Source organism: Choloepus didactylus, chromosome 6 (genome assembly GCF_015220235.1).
Source record: "Choloepus didactylus isolate mChoDid1 chromosome 6, mChoDid1.pri, whole genome shotgun sequence".
Taxonomy (NCBI): domain Eukaryota; kingdom Metazoa; phylum Chordata; class Mammalia; order Pilosa; family Megalonychidae; genus Choloepus; species Choloepus didactylus.
The window spans coordinates 138,962,605-138,985,250 of record NC_051312.1 but is presented as its reverse complement, the minus strand read 5'-3'; the positions used below and the strand labels follow the sequence as shown (position 1 = coordinate 138,985,250).

Here is a 22,646-nt window from a genome sequence, read left to right as displayed (position 1 = left end):
ACTGGCCCCTGTGCTGGGAGGTGGAAGCACAGGACCAACTGCTCCTACCGAGACAGGGGCTTCGCTGCTCCCTGTGGATGTCAGTGTGCTGTTGGTGATGGATTTCTTTGGCAGCTGCGGACTGGCGTCCGGCTTGGTCTCTATGCTGCTTTTGGATGAGCTGTCATTGACTTCATTCTCTTCCACGGGGATCTCCTCGCAGTAGCTGAGAGGTGGGCAGGGCAATGGGAGAGAAGACACCAGTGGGTCTACGTGAACCTAAGTGGTCAAGACTGCCAGCTATTCTAAGAACCTCAGCCTGTCTACCCATCTAGAACCATAGGTTTTCCTGCTTCCTTGCTTTGCATGATTCTCCTCTTATCCCAAATTTCTCCTTTCTTGCTCCCCTGAAATCTCCTTCAGCACCCTCCTTGAACTTGTCTCTACCTGAGCTGACCATTACTCCTCTTCAACTATTTTTCTCTCTTGGTGTCCATCCCAACCTGATCATTGGAATCAAACCTCTGGGCTCTGAGCACATGTTCTATCTCCTACACAGTGAGGAGGACAAGAGTCAATACAGTGCGCTCTGCTGGAGGTAACTGTCCAGATTCTGGGTCATAATTCTTTAAATTCTGAGGAAAAATTCTCCTCCAGATGAAGGTGGTGCAGCTCACTATCATCCTTATCACTGTTGTCATCGTCCTCAATATCTCACTTATACTTTACAATACTCTGCTATTACATTACCTCATCCGGATACACAACAACTCTGAGCAAATCATTATGTGCATTCCAGAGATTCTAGAGATAATCAGATATGCATGGAGGTTAAGTGATACCACCATCAAGTATCAGAATTCATACCTGAGCCCAGGTCTCTGTACTTCCTCTTTTGTTCCTTTCCTTCCCCTCTATGTCTCGCACTCCCAACAGGACTTGGCCTACCTTTCCAACCTCAAGCATGCTTTCTGTCAGTCAAGTCACAGGCCCCATCTTTCTTATCTATCAACAGCATGTGATACAGTTGAGCTCCCTTCTCTTCAGAACTTAAAACAGCAGCTCCATCTCCTTAAAACAATACCATGTAACAGAATACCTCCTTCTCCGTACAACCTCCTTCCCTTGGCTTTCAGGATACTGAATTCTCCTGGTGCTCCTCCTACCTCACTGGATGTTCTTTCATGATCTCCTCTGCCACTTCTTCCTCTCATTGGAGTGTCACCTGACCCAGTCCTTGACTTATTTTTTTTTAAATTTAATTTTATTGAGATATATTCACACACCATACAATCCATCCAAAGTATACAATCAGTGGCTCACAGCGTCATCACATAGTTGTGCATTCATCACCACAATCAATTTTAGAACATTTTCATTAGTTGGACTTCTTTTCATATTCACTCAACTACTTGGTGATTTTAGCCAGTTGTGGCTATCTATTAATAATTCCCAAATTTATGTCTCCAGCCCAGACTTCTCCACACTCATACACCAACTGCCCACTTAACTCTGCACTTGACTGTTTAACAATCATCTCAATCTCAACTTGCCTAAAACCAAGCTCCTGATCTCCCCCTAAATCTGCCCACAGAATTGTCCATCTCCACTTGGCGCAACTCCATCCTTCCAGATGGTGAAACTAACCAAAAACTTAAAGTCAGGCTTGGTTCCTTCCTTTCTCTCACATCCCACACATCTGATCCACCAGCAAATCCTTCAAAACATTTCTGGTTTTATCTTCAAAACATGGAAACTGACTGCTGTCACCATTTCTACCATGACCCTCCTGGTCCAAACCATCAGCATGTCTCATCTAAGTTATCTAAATTATTCAGCAGCCTCTTAGCCAGTCTCCCTGATTCTGCCTTTTTTCTCCTTCACTCTATTTTCAACAAAGAAGCCAGAGTGATCCTGTTAAAATGCTAAGTCAGATCTTTTCAGTTAGGCACTCCAAACCTTCCCAAGGCTTCCCATCTCACTCCGAGGAAAAGCCAATCATCACAATGGCCCACAGGCCCTTAGGATCTGGTCTGTCTACTCTCACACTGCATCTCCTACCACTTTCTCTTTTCGTTTCTGTGCGGCCACATCGGCCAGCCTACTCTTCCTTCTGTCTGGAATGTTCCTCCCCAAGGAGCTCCCATGGCCCATTCCCTCACTTCCTTCATGCCCTTACTTGGACGTCACCTCCCAATGAGGCCCCACTGCCATCCCACCCCCTCCTCGGGGGAGGCCCTCATCCGAGGGGGCTTCCCGAATCCCTGGGTGGCCCAGCCCCAGCCCTCGCTCACCCCATCGTGTTGAAGTCATCGTCAGGAGGCACGTAGTCCTCATCATCACTGGTCAGGCCCAACTCGTTCCCATAACACTGGTGAACAAAGTGCCAGAGCTCCTTGGGACACAGAGGCTACAGGGGAGAGAAGGGAGATGACGCTGAGCCTTCCCCCTTCACATCCTCCCTCTCCATGCAGAAGCCCTGAGCTGGACTCACTTCTCCTGGCAATACTCAAACTTAAGTCTCCCTCGCAGGACCACGAGGAGAGCAGCTGCCTCCATGACAACCTCACCTGCCTCTCCTTCCCTCTCCTCAAGACACCAATCTTCTCCCTAGGAATATGGATTCTAGCAAAGCCAGGAACTTGGTCTTTCTTTGCCTGAACTCAATGACCAATTGGACCTCTGAGGGTGGTAACTGCCCCATCTTTTGCTCCTATTCATGAGGTACGTTAAAGGGCATAAACCTGGGGCCAAAGGGAAATTGTAGGGGGGCAAAAGTGATCACGGAACTTCTGATCTGGACTCCGTCTCCCACTCTTCCCCAACTCAGAAATCTTCTCTACTGCCGGTAGCTATATAGCCACACAGATCCCTGCTGGATCCCTTCTGGGAATGAGGTTCAACCTCAAAGGTGGCACATTCCATGACCATTGGAAAGAGTCCTACATTCTCCCAGTTTAATGGGCTCCAAAAGTCATCTCATCCAACCCTGTCTCAAGCACCCGAATACTTTCTTCTTTCTTCTCAAATAGCATCAGTTTGCCTGTGGTTCTGCTCATCAGTTCTGTTGTTTTCCTGATTACATTGGGTGTCTACACGGCCTCCACGAAAGCACTGTCTGCCTTTCCCACTGTGATTTAGCTCATATGAGATTCGGAGTTTCCAGCAAAGAATTGAGATCAGAGGTGGAGATGATGAATGGGTCTTGAATTGGAAGGAAAGGAAGAGGTGACAGGGAGAAGTATATCCAAAAGAGGGCAAGAACATTAATAAAAACAGGAGCAGCCAATATCTTTTTCTAAAAACATCAAACTTAAAGAATGTTCACCAGGCAGAATTTGGATAGTTCTTTTGTGAGGGCACTTGGGAACCACATGGATGATCCTATGTCTTATTTAGAAATGACAGTAGTTGTGAACTGAAAATTCTAACCTGCCAGTGGAGACTCAAACACTTTTACTATTTTACCATTCTTGATGGCTAATACAGGCAGAAGATCTTAGCTCAAATAAGTTATCAGAATTTATAACAAAGCTCTAGGCTCTCAGGTTAGAAGAAATTCTAGATAATGAATCTACTCAAGTTTCTTTAGCTAGTAATGCATTTGGGCTATAGTCAAAGCAGATACATGCATATATGAAATGACATGTATGTATTTAAGCAAATATATACGTCATTTCATCTATATCATATGTAGACATATACATACATGCTCACGTGTATATATACATATATACGTACACACACATGCACACACGCATCTTTCTCCATCTCTTTTTCTGGCTTGGAGACTGCTGCCTGCACCCCCACCCCATCTGACTGGGAGCTCGTCAAGGCAGGGACCAGGTGCGTCCTCCATCTGTGTCTCCTCACAGTGTCTTCAAACACCCAAGCAGTCAATTGGTGCCCAGAGGTGCCTGGTGGATGAGTGCCTTACTCTTGGCAGCTCAGAGGCCCTTCACGTAAGAGGACATGCTACTTTCAGGACCTGGGCCACTACCAATGGTATGAGGGTGAGTAACCCACCCCAAGTCTTGGGATTTCTAGAACCCGGAGGGGACATGACTTTATTTGGCACCACTGACTGCCACGCCCAAAGGGAACGGTCACTGTGGGGGGATGTGCGCCCTGAGGCTGAAGGAAGGAGCTGGGCAGTACTTACCTTTTCAAGGAGAGCATTCTGCCAGAGCCGGAACATCATCATGTATGTCCTATCTCGGGCCCCAAATGAAGTGAAAAAGTGCTAGATTGGAAAAGAAAAGTTAAGAGATGCCTGTTCAGACTTACAATGGAAATACGGTGCTCCTTTCTTTAAGAAAATCTACTGATTTCATCCTAAAATGCCATTGACTCTCAGTGACCAGGGATCACAGCACAGGCCTGTCAGTGCACTGGGGGCCTAGGGAACTGGGATAGCCAAGTCCCCACAGCCCTCACCCACGCTGTCCTCAGTGATCCTCTCTCTTTTTTGAAATTTTCACCTCCATAAAAAAATCCCATTCAGCTACCTATTGAACGGGGTAAGCAGTGAGCTGTCATCTAGCATAAAGGGAATGGAGAAGACAAACCCATGGACCCTTTCCTTCATTAATTCAACAAATATTTGAATATTAGCACTTTTCTATGTGGGTGGTGAAATCAGTAAACAAAATAGAAAGTGGTCACGAGTGGCAGCTGTTTATGGTTTGCAGGAAGAAGGCAAGGGAAACCAAGACCTGGCTGAGCCGGAGCAGGTACCAGGTGTTTTACAAACACTGTTTCATGGGAACCATGCAAAAGCCTCAGAAAGTATACAAAATTGCCAACACATGATAAAGGGAAACAGAAGCTGGCAAGCTATGGCAACTTGTATTTTCACAGAGCTTGTTAGTGCAGGAGCTAGAATTCACCCCAAAGACTATCTAACCCCAGAGTCCCACAGTTCTCGCCAGCGAACTGCTCAAGTCCAGAGAACTGCAGACCATGTCATCAGCAGAAACCTTGTCAACCCTGAATCCAGAATCTAAAATCTCCATGTCTGGATAGAGGTTGAAAATCACAGCGATTTTTCTGTCCTAAATTTTGCCTACCATATTGTCCCCATATGATCTGGTCAATCCATTTCCTATCAAACCCTTTATCTCTCTTGAGCTATATAACCAGCTAGACTGATACATAATGATAAACGATTTATATTCATAGAGAACTTTCCAATCTTATGTTTCCAAACAGATGGTGTCATTCCAAGACCCTGTTAAACAGGGATCACTGGCTCTACTCTATGCATGAGAAAACTGAGGCTTAGAGAGGTTACCCGGCATACCCGGCATGCCTAGAGCCGCAGGACACAAATCCAGGTGTTCTGCCCCTCTGCCCCGACCCCTGCTCAGACTGTGTCCGCCCTGTCCACCAGGAAGCGGATTCCCACAATCTGCAACATCCCAATCCTCTAGGTCTCAGTATCAATGCAATGTAAGGGAGTGGGGTGTGGGGGGCTCCACTTACCTTTTCTGAATCAGTGCAAACTTGGATGGCATTGGGAATGAGGCGAGCTGTTTTCTCTTTAGTCATGGAGCAGATGTCTTTCAAGCGGACTGTCAGCTGGCATCCCCACAGGGACAGGGAATGGATAACAAGCAAGAGGGGGCATTAGTAGAGTCAGGCAGTGTTCTCATGGCACCAGGTGAGACAGAGGAAATCAGATCACAGTTCACATATTTCTATACCTACAAGAGACCTCCTTAGAGCTCATCGGGTTTAACTCCTTATTTCCCAGAGCTAGGTAGTGACGGAGCCTCATGTAGAGCCAAGGGTATTTTGATTCTTGGTTCAGGGAGCTTTCTCATTTCTACATGCAGAGGTCCCACAATTATTTGCCACTTCTAGAATCTCAGAACTCTGGTGCTGGAGGGGACCATAAAAGTCATTACTTTGATCTCTCCCCCTGTTTTATAAGATTGGGAAACACTGGCAAAGAAGAAAAGACTATCCTAAAATCATGCAGCTAATTAGCTGCAGAATCCATTAAGCAGACAAGCCAGTCCTTCTGAGTCCCAAGGCCAATATCCTTTCTCCTCGGCTATGCCACCTTCTGCTGTGACCCTTGCCAAATTTTCTCCAGCATTTTCCAAAAGCAATTGCTGTCAACGCTCCCTTCCACACTCAAGAGGGAGGGAGGGGAAGACACGGCAGACAAGATTCCGTTATTGAGGCTCAGAACTGGGTACCCTGCAAGACTCAGGAATGTGTTTCTGTTCACCTGAGGTAGAGCATGAAGTCAGCCAAAGGGAGAAAGTGGGGGGCAGCTTGCTCAGCCGCAGCCTCAACCCAGGGGACAGTCCAAGGGAGCATGCACCCCAGCTCTTTACCAGAGTTTCCCAGCGGAAGATGTTGCTGTAGAAGCAGATCCAATTTTCAGAGAGGTAGAGGCGGCCCTGAAGAAGAATGTCTCTTTGGAGTGCACATGAGTAATCTGTGGTAGGATGAGGACAGGAGCAAGCGCTCAGGGGCAGAAGTGTTTTCAGCAAACCACAGCCTACTGAGCACGTCCCCCTCCCGCCAGCACCCGGGGGGGCCTGATCGTCCACAGCTGACAAAGGGTATGAGACACTTGAATGGCGGCCAAGGAAGTCCCCAGCAACTCAAGAGCAGGAATGTGAAGGATGCAAAATATGCTTGATGAGATGGGGGGAGGGGGCGCCCCCTTAGAGGTCACCCAGCTCACCAACAATGAGGCGCTCCGTGTCTGGAAGTTGCTTAAAGAGCTTTCTGAAGTCTTCATTTCTCTGCTTGTAAGTGGGGCTTAATACCTGCGTGACAATGGCCAAGTTTAGCAGGATGCACCCAGGTTCTGAGAGGTTAGGGAGGCAGGTGTGGACGGGAGGGGCTTGAGTGTTTGAAAGGCAAAGAGGAGGCTTGGTTAACCCACAGGTGCTAGGGGGCCGGGATGGGCAAAGGGGGTTGGGACGGAACAACTGAGTGGAGAACGTGATACTGCAAAGGGCTTCGTATCCAGTAGCCATCAAAGGGACCCACATCGCATCCTAAGAAGAGAAAGGAAGGAAGAATCCCTCCAGGGAGCTTCCTGGGGCCCATCACGTCAGCTACCGCTCCCCTGACCTCTGCCAGCAGGCAGCCCCACCTGGACAGGAAAGCAGTGGTTCCAGGGGCTCCCCCAGCCCCTCAGCTAGACCCCAGCAAGGATGGTGTCCAGGGCACCCATCGGAAAAAGTCATTGCCATGCCTAACACGAGGAACACTTGACTGTGTGTAAAAGATGTCATTAAAAAAAAAGAAAAAGAACAAGTACATAAAACTAGTACTCAACTAAACACACAGGTGGAGGATTTAAAAGCGCACCTGGCACCCTGGAAGCACTAACCATCATTCCATCCCCATCCTTACAAGATTATTGAATCCCGACCCTTATGTTACTGATGAGAAACTAAGGCCGGAGAGAAGCCACCTGGCCCAGGTTGCCCTGCTGGTCGGCGGCAGAGCCAGAACTTGAATCCAGATCTGAGTTCCAGTGCTGTGCTCACCTGCCCCAGCTGCTAAGCTGCCAGAAGTCCCCCTCTGCCCACCTAGCTTTTTATGGGTGCCTCGGTGCAGATTCTTCTACCCACAGCCTGCCTTAGCAAATCTTCCTTGGAAATGTCGTGAACCAGTTGAACAGACAGGAACTCTGCCCTCTCTAATCTTGTAATTTGAATAAAAAAGGATGCATGCCCCGTGGCACCCAAGGATGATACTTAAAACAAATGCACAGCCCAGGAACTGCCACAACCTGACGGAAGAGAGACACCTGCTCTGCCCTCGGGCCTGGGCCGACTCCTTCTACACAGATTCTGTAGCTGACCCTCCAGAGGAGCACATGAGGCAAAAGGGCTGTCTTCGGGAGGTCCCTGAGGGGTGATGGCCATTTACACTTTCTTGCCCTCTTCCCCGGGTCTCCGCTGGCATGCAGCTGTGTGACAGTCGAATGAGATTCCTGCAAAGCTAAATGGCCCACGAGGAAGCGGAGGCCATGGCCTCGACCACATGAGTAGCATGCACTGACCTCCTGAGCCCAGTGGCACAATGGTTTTTTGGAGCTTTGGGAAACAGGAGTATCCCAGAAAGTTAGAGCAAGAGAAAAAGGCATGCCTTTAGTCTGGGGAGGTTTTCCAGGGGAGAGAGAAGATGGTGCTTTCAGGCACTTTGTCTCTAGTTACTTTGAATTTTAAACTCTTGTTCTTGGCTTATTTATAAAACAAGTGACACTCACAATGGTGGGGGCCCTGTTGCCTCCCCAAAGGAATACCACAGTGTAATCAAACCCCAAACTCCAAAAATTGCTGGCCATTTTTTTCAAGCCAAGTATCAGGGCCATTGGGAGTGGATATCTGAAAGCCAGCTTGTCCCATGACACCTATGACTAGAGAAGACGTCAGAACACAACATTCCTCTGGCCACGTATGAGTTTCAGGCTGGTACTGAGATATCCGACCAGATGACCCCCGGGGCTCTTCCAACAGACTTCACACCTGATGGCGATCAGTAAGTTATTGTGTCTAACCTCCTAGCGCTGCAACTCAGCAGGCGTGTGACAAGCAGTGACTATGTACCATGCACCCACCAGACTGAGCCATTTGCAACATCATTTCATCCTATCACAGGGTTGCTTTTGTTACTCCATCTTACACATGAGAAAACTGAGGCACAGAGAAGTTAACGGCCTGCCCTAAGTGCATCGGGACTGCGTGGGAGAAGAATGTGAACCAAGGCAGACCGACCGGAGCTCCTGGTCTTGACTGACCGTAGGGTGCCTCCGGAGAGGAGCTGCTCACGGTCCTTGTGCCAAGATGGAAACAACATGGATGTTCCAGAAGAGCACACTATCTTTGGGATGAGATGTTCACCTGCTCTGGGAGCCCCAACAGCTATCTACGCCCCTACAGGGTCTTCATAAAGTTCCATTATCAGCCCGAGGATCAGCTTTTGGATATCTGAAAGCCAGCCTGTCCCATGACACCTATGGCTAGAAAAGACCTCAGAACACAGAATTCCTCTGGCCATGTATTATTAGTCTCAGGATGGTACTGAGATTCCGACCAGATGACCCTCTGGCCTCTTAATAAAGCCTTTGAGTCCCCCTGATCCTATATCTAATTTTCTCTCCATACTGGCCCCTCACCTTGGCTTCTCTCATATACAATGAGCAACAAATTCAGACATCCACAGAGGTGGAGGAGCAGGGAGCCTGGCCATATTCACCAAACCGCAGGCAAATCAAGGCAACAGCCCTTCTCCTCTCCTCTGAGGGAAGCAGAGGCCAAATCTGACCTGGTCTCAGTTGTCAGCCAGTCCCACAGGGATGGCTTGGGTGTAGAGATGCCTCAGTTCAGGCTTGTCAATAAACCCTTCCTCTACTGGGCTGCCAAGCATGGAGTGCGGGGTCTGCCTTTCCTCACCGGAGAGTATGAGGTTCCGAGATCCACCAACCGTCTCTTGATGCAAGAGACCTCATGAATCCTTGCCTGCCCACGCCCACGCTCTTAAAGCAATCTCCTCCAGAGGGGAGGCATGCCCACCTGCGGTAACTGAAAACTGCCAAAGAATTTTGGTTCTCGGGCCCTTTTGGGCAGCAGAGCAAAACGGGGAAGAACAAGGGCCAGCAGAACTGTCACACAGACACAGAGAATTCAGGTCGCACACTCACGGCTGGGATTTCTTCAGATCCGTGGCCGCAACAGTGTTCGGTACCAGCAGGTAAGTCATTCAACTTCTTCAGGTACCACAGCAAAGACTGACTTTCCAGCTCCAGCAGGAGGCTCCAGAGGACCCCAGACTCCGTCAGGGATTCCATTGCTCCCCACGGCTTCCCCACCCAAAGGAACCCAGCTCCTGGGCAGCTGAGTCCCCACGATCCCCAAAGGAGGAAACACGTCAGTCTTGCCCGGGCTCAACACGGAAGGGCCACCTCCAGCTTGTAGGCAGAGGGTCTGCAGCGATCTCGTCTGACCTCCTTTCCTCTCCCAGAGCTCGGGGCCCAGCACGACACCTCACGAGGTCAGCATGGTGCTTGGGGAGAGCTGGCCAACTGGTCTCCCATGGCCAGGTCAGGCTCTGCTGCGTCTGCCCCAGCACCGACAGTGTGGGCACCCCAGGGGGGTGTGGTGAGCAGCACCTCCTCCCGATCAGGACAGACAGCCGCTCCAAAGCAGGACCAGGCAACGTTTATGCAGGAGAGGGTGACCCCACAGCAGGGTCCAGAGGTCTGGCACCCCCCTGGTTACTCACACACAGCGAGGTGACTCAGTCTGAAACCCCAGAGAGGGAAATCAAACGCCCAGCTGCCCAGCTCTGACCTGCCCCATTGAACGGCGTGTTCACTCACCAAGCAATCTCCTACCCCAGGCGGATACTGGCAGCTGTGACTCACAGCCCTTGCCCTGGCAGAGGCCACCACCGGCGGTGGCAACAGGGCCTGCACCCCCTTCACCACCCCCTGCACACTCCTGTTTCCTCCCAGCCCGTGCTCCTCTCGCTGACCAGCAAACAACTTTGTTAGAGTCACCCAGGGCAGGAGGGAGGGAAGCAGGGCTGGTGGGTGGGCAGGGCCTAGGCCCGAGACATGCTTCAAGTTACAGGATCTGGGTGATGGTCCCGGCCAATGTCCTCCAGTAACCCCTGGCTGAGCCTGGCCGCCCCCAGCAGATGTTTCCTGCAATGGAAAGTTGCTGGCCACAGCTCGGTGGGGGATGGGGGAGGGGAGGAGGAGGTGCCAGGGGCACTGCTGTTATGATGAAATCTGAAATCTGAAACCCAAATGGCCAGGGACTTCTTTGGAGACACAATCTATCCGCCAGTTTCCCCTGGCAGCAACAGGAGACCTGGGAATTTATAGGATCTGGTTTCAGACAGGCTAGTGGGAGAAGTTGGGGGAGATCCTTTGGAGGAGATGAGGGCAACAGCTTCAGGGGCTGAGGCCCCTCCTTCCTTTTTGCAGGGCCCCAGCCAGCCACACCTACAGCACCAGCCAGAGGGGCAGGGGGTGGGCGCAGATCAAAGCCAAAAGGATTCCCAGGCAGCTGCTCAGACCATGGGGGCAAAATAGCAATGCTGGGAGCAGAGAATTTGCACCCTCCCCTCCCTGGTCAGAAAGAAACCGCCAAATCCAGGGAAGCTGAGGTCTCTGGGAGAGGAACGGGGGTGAAACCAGCTGCAGATATAGAAGCTCGGCACAAGGATTAGACAGTGCCAAGGCTGGTGAGATAAGGACTCTTAGGCTGTTCCCAGAGCTGACTCCCAGGAAAAATCAGATTCTTGACACAAAATGGGGCCCCTTCCCTCTGGGTCTATGCTCACTTCGCCAGGAGGGTCCCAGGCATGCACGTCATGAAAACAGGTGCTTTCTTCCTAGGAGTATCAGTAAGTAATCTAATGCAGCAGCACTCAAACTTTAGTATACTTAAAAGTGACCTAGTGTGCATGTTTTAAAAAAAGAAAATGTAGATTCCTGGGCCTCAAACCCAAAGATACTGATTCAGAGGAACGTGGGGTCTCCCAGGTAAATGGTGTTGGAGAAAGTAGATAAAGAAGAGTCTGAATCCCCACAAACCCTCTCCTAGCCAACTCTCCATCCTTTGTAGACATACATGCCCTGAGGCCAAGGCCACCTCTGCTCATTATGTCAAGTAACTTACTCCATCGGACTGCCATCTTCTCCAGGAAAGACGGATGTCTTAAGCAGCCCTCCAGCTTCTACAGCACTTAGCATGATGCGTGTCCAATATCAGGGGCTCAAAAATTATTTGCCAAATGAATACATTTCTTACATACATCTGCACCTGTTCCTATCTGCATTGCACCTTACGTGTGTACACTCATTCATTCACAGATCCCTCATTTTGTATATATGGAATGCTGTCCCTGCCAGCATTTGCCAGCACACATCCCAGCCCCTTGCCCCCTGCATGGGGCAGGCCTATCCTGAGCAGGAATTCCACTTTCCAGGGTAATCTGAATGACTCTCTCCCAGCCATGCCAGACTCTGAGATCTAGATGGTGGAGGTTAAGAGGTCCAAGTGGTGGAAGTTTATAGACTGAAGAGGCCCTGGATCCCTACAGTCATTCCCCAGAAAGAGCTGAGTATTGTTAACAGTCTCAACAAACTGATGACTGTTTGGGCTGTGCTGGCAGGAGATAAGGGCTGGGTACACCCAAAGAGATAACCCCCGGAGATGAGATGAGTTTCAGTGTGCATCAGCCTTTGTCTCCCACACCCACTCCCTAAGGGGTGGGGAGGGCAGGGCACCAGGGAGTTTGAGCCTGGAGAGAGGGAACTGGCCCTGGGTTAAATATTAACTCTACAGCAAACACGGGGCGCTGGGACCAAGTGGTACTCCCTCCAGGGTAGAGCAGGAAGAAGGGAGGGGTGGCGGAGCCCAGGAGAAAAACGGATTTTGGCAGAGCATTGACTTAGGAGGAAACCAATAAGACCCTCGCAGCCAAATCTGGGTGGAGAGAAGCCAAGTGTGGGATAAGGGGACAGCAGAGAGAGGGGGAGGTGACAGAGCAAAGAAAGGGGGGAGTTGTGGGGGGCGGGTGTAATAAGAAAGGTAGAGAAAGGAGTAGAATTGGGAGTCAGGTCTCAACAGGGAGATGGGACAACTCTTCAGAAAAAGTTAAGAATGGGCGTGGGTCGGAGTAAGTGGGGGTCAGGAAAAATGTTCAAGTTAGTGGGTAAATAATAAAGGAGTGATGGACGGGGTAGAGGGCACAGTCAGCTCCCAGGAAAGTTTAAAAAAAAAGGTTGGCATCAGCTGCTTCCCTTTCAGCACCCCCACTCTGCTCACTGCCCCTCACCCCGACACTGTATCCCCTCACTACAGGCTTATGCTCTGAGGCTAATAATGCCAGCCAGACCCGCTCAGTCATTCCACGGGGTTGGCATCAGCCCTGCCCGCTCTCTATAAACCGCATCCCTACCCGGAGACGTCAGGGAACGTGGGTGCTAAGTGTCTGGAAGCTGCCAGGGTCTGGGCATCTAGCCTCTACTCTCAGGGGTGCTCCTTCCCTGGGTCGCCATGGAAACGACTGACCCAGAGGAAAGAGATTTAAGGTAGATGAGAATACATCTGCCCTCCCCGAGGCATCAGGGGTGAGACTTTTCTAACCAAGTGCTTCACCTAAGGTATGAGTCCACCATGCCTAGGTAGAAGCCGCCTTCAGTGGGGCATGGATGGGACCCCACGACGGGCCACCGCTGACTCTCCCCGTGGCTCCCTGCTGAAGTGAGAGCCCTGCTTCTGATACCCCTCCATCTCACGTCTACAGGGCTGCGATCCCATGCTTGGGGACTTGATGAATGAAAGTGGGGGCAAGAGTAGGGGGTGAGTCCAGAGTGCCTTTTTGTTGCTCAGATGTGGCCCTCTCTCTCTAGCTAAGCCAACTCAGCAGCTGAAATCACTGCCCTCCCCACTATGTTGAGACTCGACTCCCAGGGGTGTAAATCCCCCTGGCAACACAGGATATGACTCCCAGGGATGAATCTGGACCCGGCATCGTGGGATTGAGAACATCTTGACTAAATGGGGAGTGAAATGAAACAAAATAAAGCTTCAGTGGCTGAGAGATTTCAAATGGAGTCGAGAGGTCACTCTGGTGGGCATTCTTATGCACTATATAGATAACCCTTTTTAGGTTTTAAGGCATTGGAATAGTTAGAAGTGAATACCTGAAACTACCACACTGCAATGATTATATAACTATGCAGCTTACATGGGGTGACAGTTGACTGTGAAAACCTTGTGGATTGCACTGCACTTCCTTTATCCAGTGTATGGATGGATGAGTAGAAAAATGGGGACAAAAACTAAATGAAAAATAAGGTGGGACTGGGAGGATGATTTGGGTGTTCTTTTTTACTTTTATTTTTTATTTCTATTTTTATTCTTTCTGGTGTAAGGAAAATGTTCAAAAATAGATTGGGGTCATGAATGCACAAATATGAGACGGTACTGTGAACAGTTGATTGCATACCATGGATGACTGTATGGTATGTGAATATATCTCAATAAAACCGAATTTAAAAAATAAAAGAGTCGGGGGTGAATAAAAGGGAGTAGATGCAATTGGCAGGATCTCAGGGCAATTGTAGATGGCACGGCCTTCAAATCCCATTCTTGGCCAGGGACCAGAAGCTCTTTCATCTCAGCCTTTCAGGTGTCCCTGAGATGCAGCCACTTCCCTCTGTGTGGCCCCCTCTTTAGTTCGAGGTAGACTGTCATCATGATGAGACCTTCCCAGGATCCCCCCTGGCTAAATGGGTAAAAGGAGGAAGGTTTTGTCTTCTGGAGAAAAGAAAGGCAGGCGAGAAAGGGTGGGGTGTGTGTGTGGGGGGGCAGGAAGTTGGGGGATGGGCTTCCTCTCATAACAGGCCCGGGCTCCCCCCACTCCTCTCCAATGGTCCTGAGATGCTTTCGCAGCCTTCAGCAACTCTGCAGAGCACTGACCCTCACTGTTCTGAATCTGGCTGGGGTGACCGCCCCTAGTTTTGGGGACTGCAAAGCCTTAACCCATGTGAAGGATTCTAGTGCAATGACGGAGCCTCAGGCATCGAAATAGCTGGGGAGACAGGGTGTCCTTCCTGATGGCCACAGAGAAGGGCAAAGCAGCCTGAGCTTAGGGAAACTAGGAAACCAGCTCAAAGCAACAGGCCCAGGGCAAGGGTCTCTGACTGCTGGGGGGCAGTGCTGGGAAGTGAGGGAATTAAACTGGAGCTTCCTGGTGGGGCCTTGGAATGTGAGAGCAAGACGCAACACACACCTAGGAAGGGAAAGCATTCAGGGCACCAAAGGAGCAGGGTGTCCAGGTACCTGAAGGTGCAAGCGCTGGGACTACCAGGGCGCACCCTCCCCGTGCACCTATCCAGGTGGTTCTGAGGAAATTCCCAGCTTGGGGCTTCCCGAGCTGGCCAGGAGACCATGCCCAGGAGAGCAGTGCACCGACATCAGAGTGGATGGATATGGGGACGACTTTTGCTGGGTGCAACAGGCCAGGTCTTGCTTCCTCCAGTGTCCCAACACTGGACAAGCCCAGAGCCCAGGCATCCGTGCTGGCTTTGAGCAAGGGCAGGCAGGTTTCCTCTGGGAGAGGAGGGAGTGGTCTCTCTTGTGAGCTGCCCAATTCCCTGTGCCTCTCAGGGCTCTCTGGCAAATATAAAGGCGGCAGTTGCTGGTTACTCTCCACATGTGCTGCCTCTCGGGCAGAAAACACGTGAAGGAAAAAATGGAAGGAAAAGTGAGAGTGGTTCAGCTGTGAAATCCCAGACACGGGCCAGCAGCAGCCTGGTGACTGTAGGGCAGGCTGGCTAGCAGGGGAGCCTGCCAGCTCCCAGCTTCCCACCACTTGCCTACCCCTGGCTCTTCCTCCTAAAGTCTACCTGCCATTTCCATCTCCCTCCTCCATACTCGTTCCCTTCTGTTCCCATCCCAGCCCTGAGTCAGGACATTTGCCCTGGAAGTTTAGGAGGACAAGGAGAGGGCAGCCCATGGCGATGGGGGTCAGACACAGGAACTGGTATCAGCAGGCAGAGTAGGGGCTGCCTGGCGACTCTGGGAGGGGCATGGAGGGACAGGGAGCAGCCGGGCGACATTTGTGGCTAGGCCCCATGAAGTTTCTGGGAGAATCCCGTGTGAACATCCAATTCCAGGAGAGGGGTGGTCATGAGGGAATCACTGAACACTGCTCAGCCAAGAGTCCCTGTGCACTGGCCCTCGGCAAGTTAGTGGGTGGACAGTCATTACTGTTTTTGTAATTCACTGGGGATGAGGGTGGATGGTGAAATGAGACAATCTACAACAGGCAGAGGGTGAGAGGTAGGAAAGACCTGGGAGGGGAGTGGTTTCTGGAGGACGATCGTGTAAGACGATTTGCAGCATCAATGAGGTTTGATGGCTAAAGCCTCCTGCAGGAAGGTGGGACCAGCTGGGGAAGCAGGAGCCAGGCCTCGCCCCTCGGCCACCTCTCCACATCGGTGCATCGGAGCCCGTGACTCCTGGCCTCACATGGCCGCTGGCCTGTTGCCATCCCCCAACCAAGAAGCAGCACCTCTTGCTCACCTATCCTGATGCCATGTGCTGACACCAGTTCTGCCCCGTGTGTGCTTGGGACTGAGGGAGAAGAAATTAGGGCTGCAAAGGAAGGGAGAAAGTAAAAGGAGAGAGAGAGAGTAAAAACCTGTCAGAATCAGAGAGAAAGAGAAAAAGAAAAGCCATGTGGGAGAATGGAAATCAGAGAACGGGGAGGAAAGCTGGAGAGGGTAGAAAAGAAAAAAAGAAGGAATCAGAGTGCAAAGGGTAGGGGAGACTATAAGGAAAAGGGAGAAGCAGCAGGAAAGTCTGATCTAAAGGGAAAGAGAGACAAGGTGAAGAGGCAGGAGATTAGCAATAAGGAAGAGGAGAAATGTGTCCAGCCAGGGTATTTCAATTGTCTAATAAGCCTGAGGCCTAGTATTTTCTGTTTCCCTTTGGAAGCACTAAATTTTTGCACTGCTGATCAAAAGGCGGGGAGAGGAGTAGAGGGGATTGTTAGGCAAAGGATTCTGGCTTCCCCAAAAGACGCTGGCCTGGGGCAACTCCCAAGAAGGCAGATTCCCTTCCATCCACAAGGAGTTTCTAAGCAGGCAGGTAGACCAGGAGGCCAGGTGAAGACTGTGGGGAATAAGGGGTTGGGGCAAGGAGCGAGGAATCTGTGGCTTCTCTCCCACCCAGGCCACCTCAGCCCTCCACTCCCCTCCTATCAGCTCAGCCCACCAATGTCTGCCTTGTTTGGTGCTGGGTGGGGTTGAGGCTGGCAGATCGATCCACAGCACCCAGGATTGGCAGGCCACTGTGCAGCAGGAGGTCCGAAGGCACAGGGCTGACAAAATGTGCCCAATTTTGGGGGATCACTGTGCACCATATGGGAACCACCTCTCCCCCCCTCCACACACACACATGTGATTCTGCCCCAAGCCCCCACCCTACCCCCCACATTAAACTCAAGCCTTCCCCTTGACTGGAGAGTCCTTCTCAACATCTGCTCACTCACAGCCAGTGGCTATCAGCCTTTCTCCACGTTCATTCCTCCCACTGAAGTAGAGCCTGGTGTTGGGGGGTGGGAGGGAGCTATGGCATCTTCCTGCTCAATCAGAAGCAAGTGGGGAGAACCGCAGTCTCAGAGAAGGAAAGAAGACATCTGAGGTCGTGGTTGAAAAACCCCAAACCCTCTCCTGGGCAGCCCCAGAGGACAGGGCACAGCGTGGCAGGGGGCCAGCTGTTCTCCAGGGGAAAAGTGCAAAATCCCAAAACAGTCTGATTGACGAGAGGACATGGCCTTGACAGGGACTGCTTATCCAACATGTGGTTGCTGGGCACGGAGCAGCTGGCGGAAGCAGCCCCCAAGGACAACCCAGGAAAGGTCCCCGAGACCTTCTAGAAGGAGATGCCTTTGGGACTATGAAGGGGGTGCTGCGGACAGAAGTCAAATTCCATTAAATAGGACAGCCTCTCTACTAATGGGGGAAAGCTTTCCAGCTGGGTCTCCCCCCAAAATGTCTAGATCAAGGGCAGGAAGCTCTGCTCCTGAGTTCAGGCCCCAGGGCTGCCCCAGTCCGAGAATTCTGCCTGGGCTGGGAACGCCCACTGTTCCTCCAGCTGCTGTCCTCCTTCAGGGCTGGAAGAGCCTTGCCTGGGAGTCTAGGTGGGGTGCGGGAAAAGAAGGGCTAGTCCTCCCCACTCCCCTACAACACATCAGCCCCCAGCACGGCTGACTGGGGCTGCTACAGAAGATAATCAGTTCATCCGTTTTTTTAGGGAGAGGGCTGGTGAGAGGAAATCCTGCCTTCCTTATCCTGTCAATTTGCTCAAGCCCACAGCAGGGGCCAAACTGCCCTCCACCCCTCTCCATTCCCCTGCCCACCTCCACATCCCCACCCACTGCACAAGCAACCCGGCAAGAAGAGAAACAAGAATACTTACGTTATACCAACTCTGGCTTTTCTGAAAGGACAAAATAAAAGAGAAGGTAAAATTAGTCAGGGAAGAGGTGGCAGGAATGGCCAGAGTACCCCTGGCTCCAGAGGGCGGGTTACACAGACAGCGGAGGACAGGCAGGGAGGAGGAGTCCCAAGGCAGCTGAATGCTTCCCTCGTTGCTGCTCAGGAGGGTCCTCCTTTCTCAAGACAGCTCCAGAAAGGAGGCCCGGGGAGCAATCCATGCTGAAAGCCCCACCGCGGTGGGGGCGGCAGGCAGCAGCAGCACCAGCTCCAGCTCAGCTGGAAGGGAGTGGGAGCCCCATCACAAGGGTCTTCTGATGGGGGGAAGGGATGCGCCGCAGGCATCCAAGACCCTGTCCCCAAATGGGCCCTGACCAGAAGCAAAATACAGACAGAGACCACCCCAGCCTTCTGCCCCAAGGCAGCCCCTCTGAAGAAGGCAGGACCAGGGATGGGATGCTTGGAGGCGGGGGAAGAAAAGGGTCTGCCTAAAAATGTCCTCCAACCTTGCTCTCAGCGAGCAGGTGAGTAGATCCCTCCTTCTGCACCAACAACTGGCTGATCACTTACTCCATGATGGCAGGGAGGGTGGCTGGGGTTCTGCACTGGGAGGGAGGTGGAAGCACATCATCTCTAAGGGCCCTTTCCAACTCTTCCATTCCCTAAGTCAATCCAGCCAAACCAGACTCCACGCCCACTCCAGAATTCAGGTGTTCTCCATTCCCAGCCCTGGGCAAAGGTGACTTGCCTTCAAAGTAACTGAAAGTTTCTTAGGGAAAGGGGAGGGATAGCTAAGACTATGCCTTGTCAGCTTCTGATCTCTATGGCCAGGAGTCCCTTAGGCACATCCCACTTGGAAGATGACAGATAGATGAATAGTTGGATAGATAGATGGATAGACAGATGTAGATAGATAGATACATACATATATTCACGTGATAGAAACACACACACACACACACACACACACTTGTCTAAGGCCCATCCCTCGAGGTACTGATCCAATAGGTTTGGATTGAGACTAGGCTATTTTCATTTTTAAATTTAAAAAGCTTCCCAAGTGCATCAAGGTGGAGAATTACTGGGTAAAAGAGACTGCTTGTGGGTCAACACCTTAGCTCCACCCCAAGGTGTGGATCCTAGAACAATCAGCAACATTTATCCCCTCCACCTGGTCCTAAGGGGCCCCAACTGCAAGGGAAGAAGAGGTAGCTGCTGTCTCAGGATGTCTGCAGGACGTGTACCTGAGTGTGTGACCTCTGACCTCAGGCCCACCAGAACTCTGTAGAGATCTTCTACCAGCAAACTGAGGGAGCTGGAAGCAGGGAGTTGCGGGGGGTGGAGTGGAGTGGGCAGATGCTGAGTGGGTTTGTTTCACCCTCACTCCTGATCTCTCTGGCCAGAAATTGGCCAGTGGAGCAGAGGGCAAGGCAGATTCCCAGCCCCCGGCAGCAGGATGGCCTCCATGGTCGCTTCCCAACCAAGCATGGCCCCATCCAGAAGGCACAACCTCCCCTCCAATCTGGAGGCTCTTAGAAGGCAAAGGAAAATCCAAATATTCAAAACCAACTTTTTTTTAATCGTTGAGGGAGCTCCAGCCACCTCTTGTGTTTCAGACAAGGCTTGCCCATGCCTGGAGGTGGGTGGGTGGAGCAAGGAGGATGCATCTGACTCCATCTGCACTTTGGGATGTCGTACTTCTTGGGTCCTCACACAGAAGCCCTGACTCTGTGTGCAACTGAGATGGCAGGGCAGGAGGCTGTGCTGACAGATCATGTACCTCTCCCCACGGTGGGAAGGAGGCGCTGGGGAAGCTGTCAGGCTCAAATGCCCCACGGTTTCCCTGCATGTCATCAGACCAAAGCCAGGTCATCAGATACCTGCTTCTGAGCTAAAAAAAAAAAAACTCCCTGCCCCACTCTCCCCACTGTGCTGGCCTTCACGTAGGACCCGAAGGGGAAAGGGGCAACAGGAACTTGGCCCAAGATCCTTTATGATGACTCCCGCAGGGTGCTCTCCTCCTACCTCAGCTACACAGAAGCAGACCCTCCCCTTCCATGTCCTGGCACAGGGAAGTTTGTCCTTTCTGACTCTATTGGAAACAAATGACTTCAAGGTGACAGGGAAAGAGCCTCAGCCAGAGAACCCCTGTCCTGTCACTAACCAACTGTATGACACCTTTGTATGTAACGTGCTCATTTTTAAAGGGAGATGAGAATATGTGATCTAAAGTGCTGGAAAGAAATGTGAAACATACTATTCAAGAGCAAGGACTTTTGTCTCATCCCTCAACTTGAGACTCTATACCTAACCAGCTATCTGGGCCACTTCTCAGCTGCCCCCACTGAGGGTGCTATGGGGAAAAATGGGCCCCCACCTCTCCAGGCAAATCCATGTGTGTTCCCCTGAGAATAGCCACTATCAGCAGGAATCCCTGAACTTCGACCAGCCTGTTGGAGGCTAAGTTGTTCCTCGTGGCACCACTTTCCCGGGACTAAGTCCTAAAGGAGCTGCCAACGTGAGAGCTAGTCTTGCCGCGGGCGGGGAAGTCAGAGGTGGTGTCTGAGGGAGAGAGGGGAGGCTGTCCACCCCTGTAAGAAGCCAGGGTTCCCCAACCTCTGGAGAGGGCCAGAGGGAAGGAAGAACAGATCTAGGAGGGGGGTGATGGGCACTGGGACTGGTTATAAATGGATTTGGCTAAAAGGGGAGGGGAGGAGGGAGTCAGGAAAACGACATCAAAGGCAGAGCTGTTGGAACTGGGAGTTGAGCAGAAGACCGTCCTAGAGGAGGTGGGAGGAGCCAGCCCCTGGCGGAAGGCGAGGGCCCTGGAAACAGATCCAAGTTACTCTGAGGTGGTTTCCTGCTCCCCACCCCCACCCCCACCGCCAAGTATAAATGGATCTCCCAGTGCAAAGGCTGGGGGGGTCTGGAAGATGGGCAGGGAAGGGGGTGGGGGGTGGGATCAGAGGACCAGAGGAGCTTGGAGTCTAGTGGGAGTAAGAAAAAGAAACATCTTACTTTGATCAGGTTAAGTCTGTCATACTGGAAAGAAAGCCACAAACATTAGAATTGGAGAAAAAAGGGGGACAAACCAAACAGAGGGGATAAGGAGCGACAGTGGTACAGAACCAGGCATACGGCTAGGTGTAAGCCAAGGACATGCCATAGCACCTGGACCTATACTGGAGGGCTGGGTCCTACTTCAGGAGATGATGGGAGCAGGGCAACGACTCCCTCTCGTGGCCAGAAGCCATCACCGGAGAGCAGACGCCCGGTGGTGGCAAAGACTCCAGGTGTCCTGGGTAGGGGAACTAAACCTGACCTTCTACTAGTCCACTCTCTGGGCAGGGCTGCACCTTGCAAGGGCCAGCCTCAGCAAGACAGTCACAGAGTCACAGGAGTGGCAGCTTGGTGATCACCTGGTCCAACCCCCACATACTAAAAAATGAGAAGGGAAGCGAGTCGCTGTGCATGAGACCGGACTCTAGGGCTCTGCCAGAGGGAAGGAGAGGAATTCTCCAGCTTGCCTGAAAAAATAGAACAGCATGCTTCCTTGAGGAGGTGGGCAGGAACCAAGGGGCGAAGGGACCTGGCTAAAAAAATAGCTCTGGCTGGTAGAGGCTTTGTCAAGGATACACTTTGTCGACCTGACACAATGTTCCATAGCAGGGGGCAATATCCCCTCTACACTAGCATACCCTCCTCCCCTCCTCACCCTGCCTCTGCAGCTTCCCCTCACTCTCTGCCCTAAGCCCTGCCCTATATGGAGCTTAATTCCTATAGTGATTCCTGTGTTTCTCTTCTGAAGTCCGTGAATCCTGTGCATGCATGTCCCAGACCTGTGACCGCTGCTTCCGGTTCCATCTGGGATGGCACAGTGCCCCTCCCTGCCGCCAAGTTGGTCCCATTTTAAGTGTGTTTGGAGGACGGTGGTGGTGGTGCTGATGGGAATGACTGACAAGAATGCAAATGTGTATCTAAAGCCAGGGGACTCAGAGATGAGCGTCCTGGGGATGGACATCACCTCATGCCAATCTCTTCAAATGGGAAGAAAACATCAACTCCTTCAATTACCTCCCTTGGTAGCTCCTCGCCAATGGGGGCCAAGATCAACTCTCTATTCCCACTCAGCTCTTGGAGAGATGTTTGCCTCTCCAAAATCCCACTCAGACTTCCAGCCTGGCTCAGAGCCACCTGCCCCCAAAACGTTTCCTGGCTAGCCCACTCATTCATAAGCGGTTTCTCTTGGCTCTCAATCCACTTAAAATCCAGAGCGACTCATGTGCTTCTGAAGACAGATTTGGTCTGTAGATAATCTGGGCACTTTTCTTCTCTCCCTTCTAGACAGAAAGTTGACTGGGGGCAGGGATCTGGTCTTTGAACTCCCGTCTCCCCAAGAAGACCTACCAAAAAAATCCTCATTCCTGGGTATTCACCTAACCCCATCACCTGACCAAAGCCGGCTCTATCTACAAGTGGTGACTAACAACCTTAAGTAAGTATCATTCTAGAAGCTCACTGGAAACTGACTCAGTGCCTTGTTAGACGTGGGGTAAGAGTAAGAAAGCTGAGAATTTCACCTTAGGAAGGAAAAGTGTGCAAAGACCCTGGACAGAGGCAGAGAGCGGGTATAACCTGATTCCCATGTCAGGCAATCTCTGTTTGC

At 51.4% G+C, this 22,646-nt stretch overlaps 1 protein-coding gene across 8 annotated transcripts in view; it reads right to left on the bottom strand.

Annotated features, from left to right (window-relative positions):
• Nucleotides 1-22,646, bottom strand: part of GRAMD1B (GRAM domain containing 1B) — a 195,063-nt gene that overhangs the window by 20,879 nt on the left and 151,538 nt on the right. For 7 of the 8 annotated variants that reach the window (XM_037841782.1, XM_037841777.1, XM_037841778.1 and 4 more), the window contains 7 exons: nucleotides 17,964-17,984; nucleotides 6,683-6,767; nucleotides 6,327-6,430; nucleotides 5,464-5,559; nucleotides 4,142-4,222; nucleotides 2,274-2,389; nucleotides 49-205 (listed from right to left, as the gene is read on the bottom strand). In XM_037841782.1, the coding sequence (XP_037697710.1) occupies nucleotides 49-205; nucleotides 2,274-2,389; nucleotides 4,142-4,222; nucleotides 5,464-5,559; nucleotides 6,327-6,430; nucleotides 6,683-6,767; nucleotides 17,964-17,984 (660 nt within the window). Of the gene's footprint in view, nucleotides 1-48; nucleotides 206-2,273; nucleotides 2,390-4,141; nucleotides 4,223-5,463; nucleotides 5,560-6,326; nucleotides 6,431-6,682; nucleotides 6,768-9,658; nucleotides 13,466-17,963; nucleotides 17,985-22,646 lie in introns of those variants that run through there. The other variant, XM_037841781.1, reaches the window with a different exon arrangement.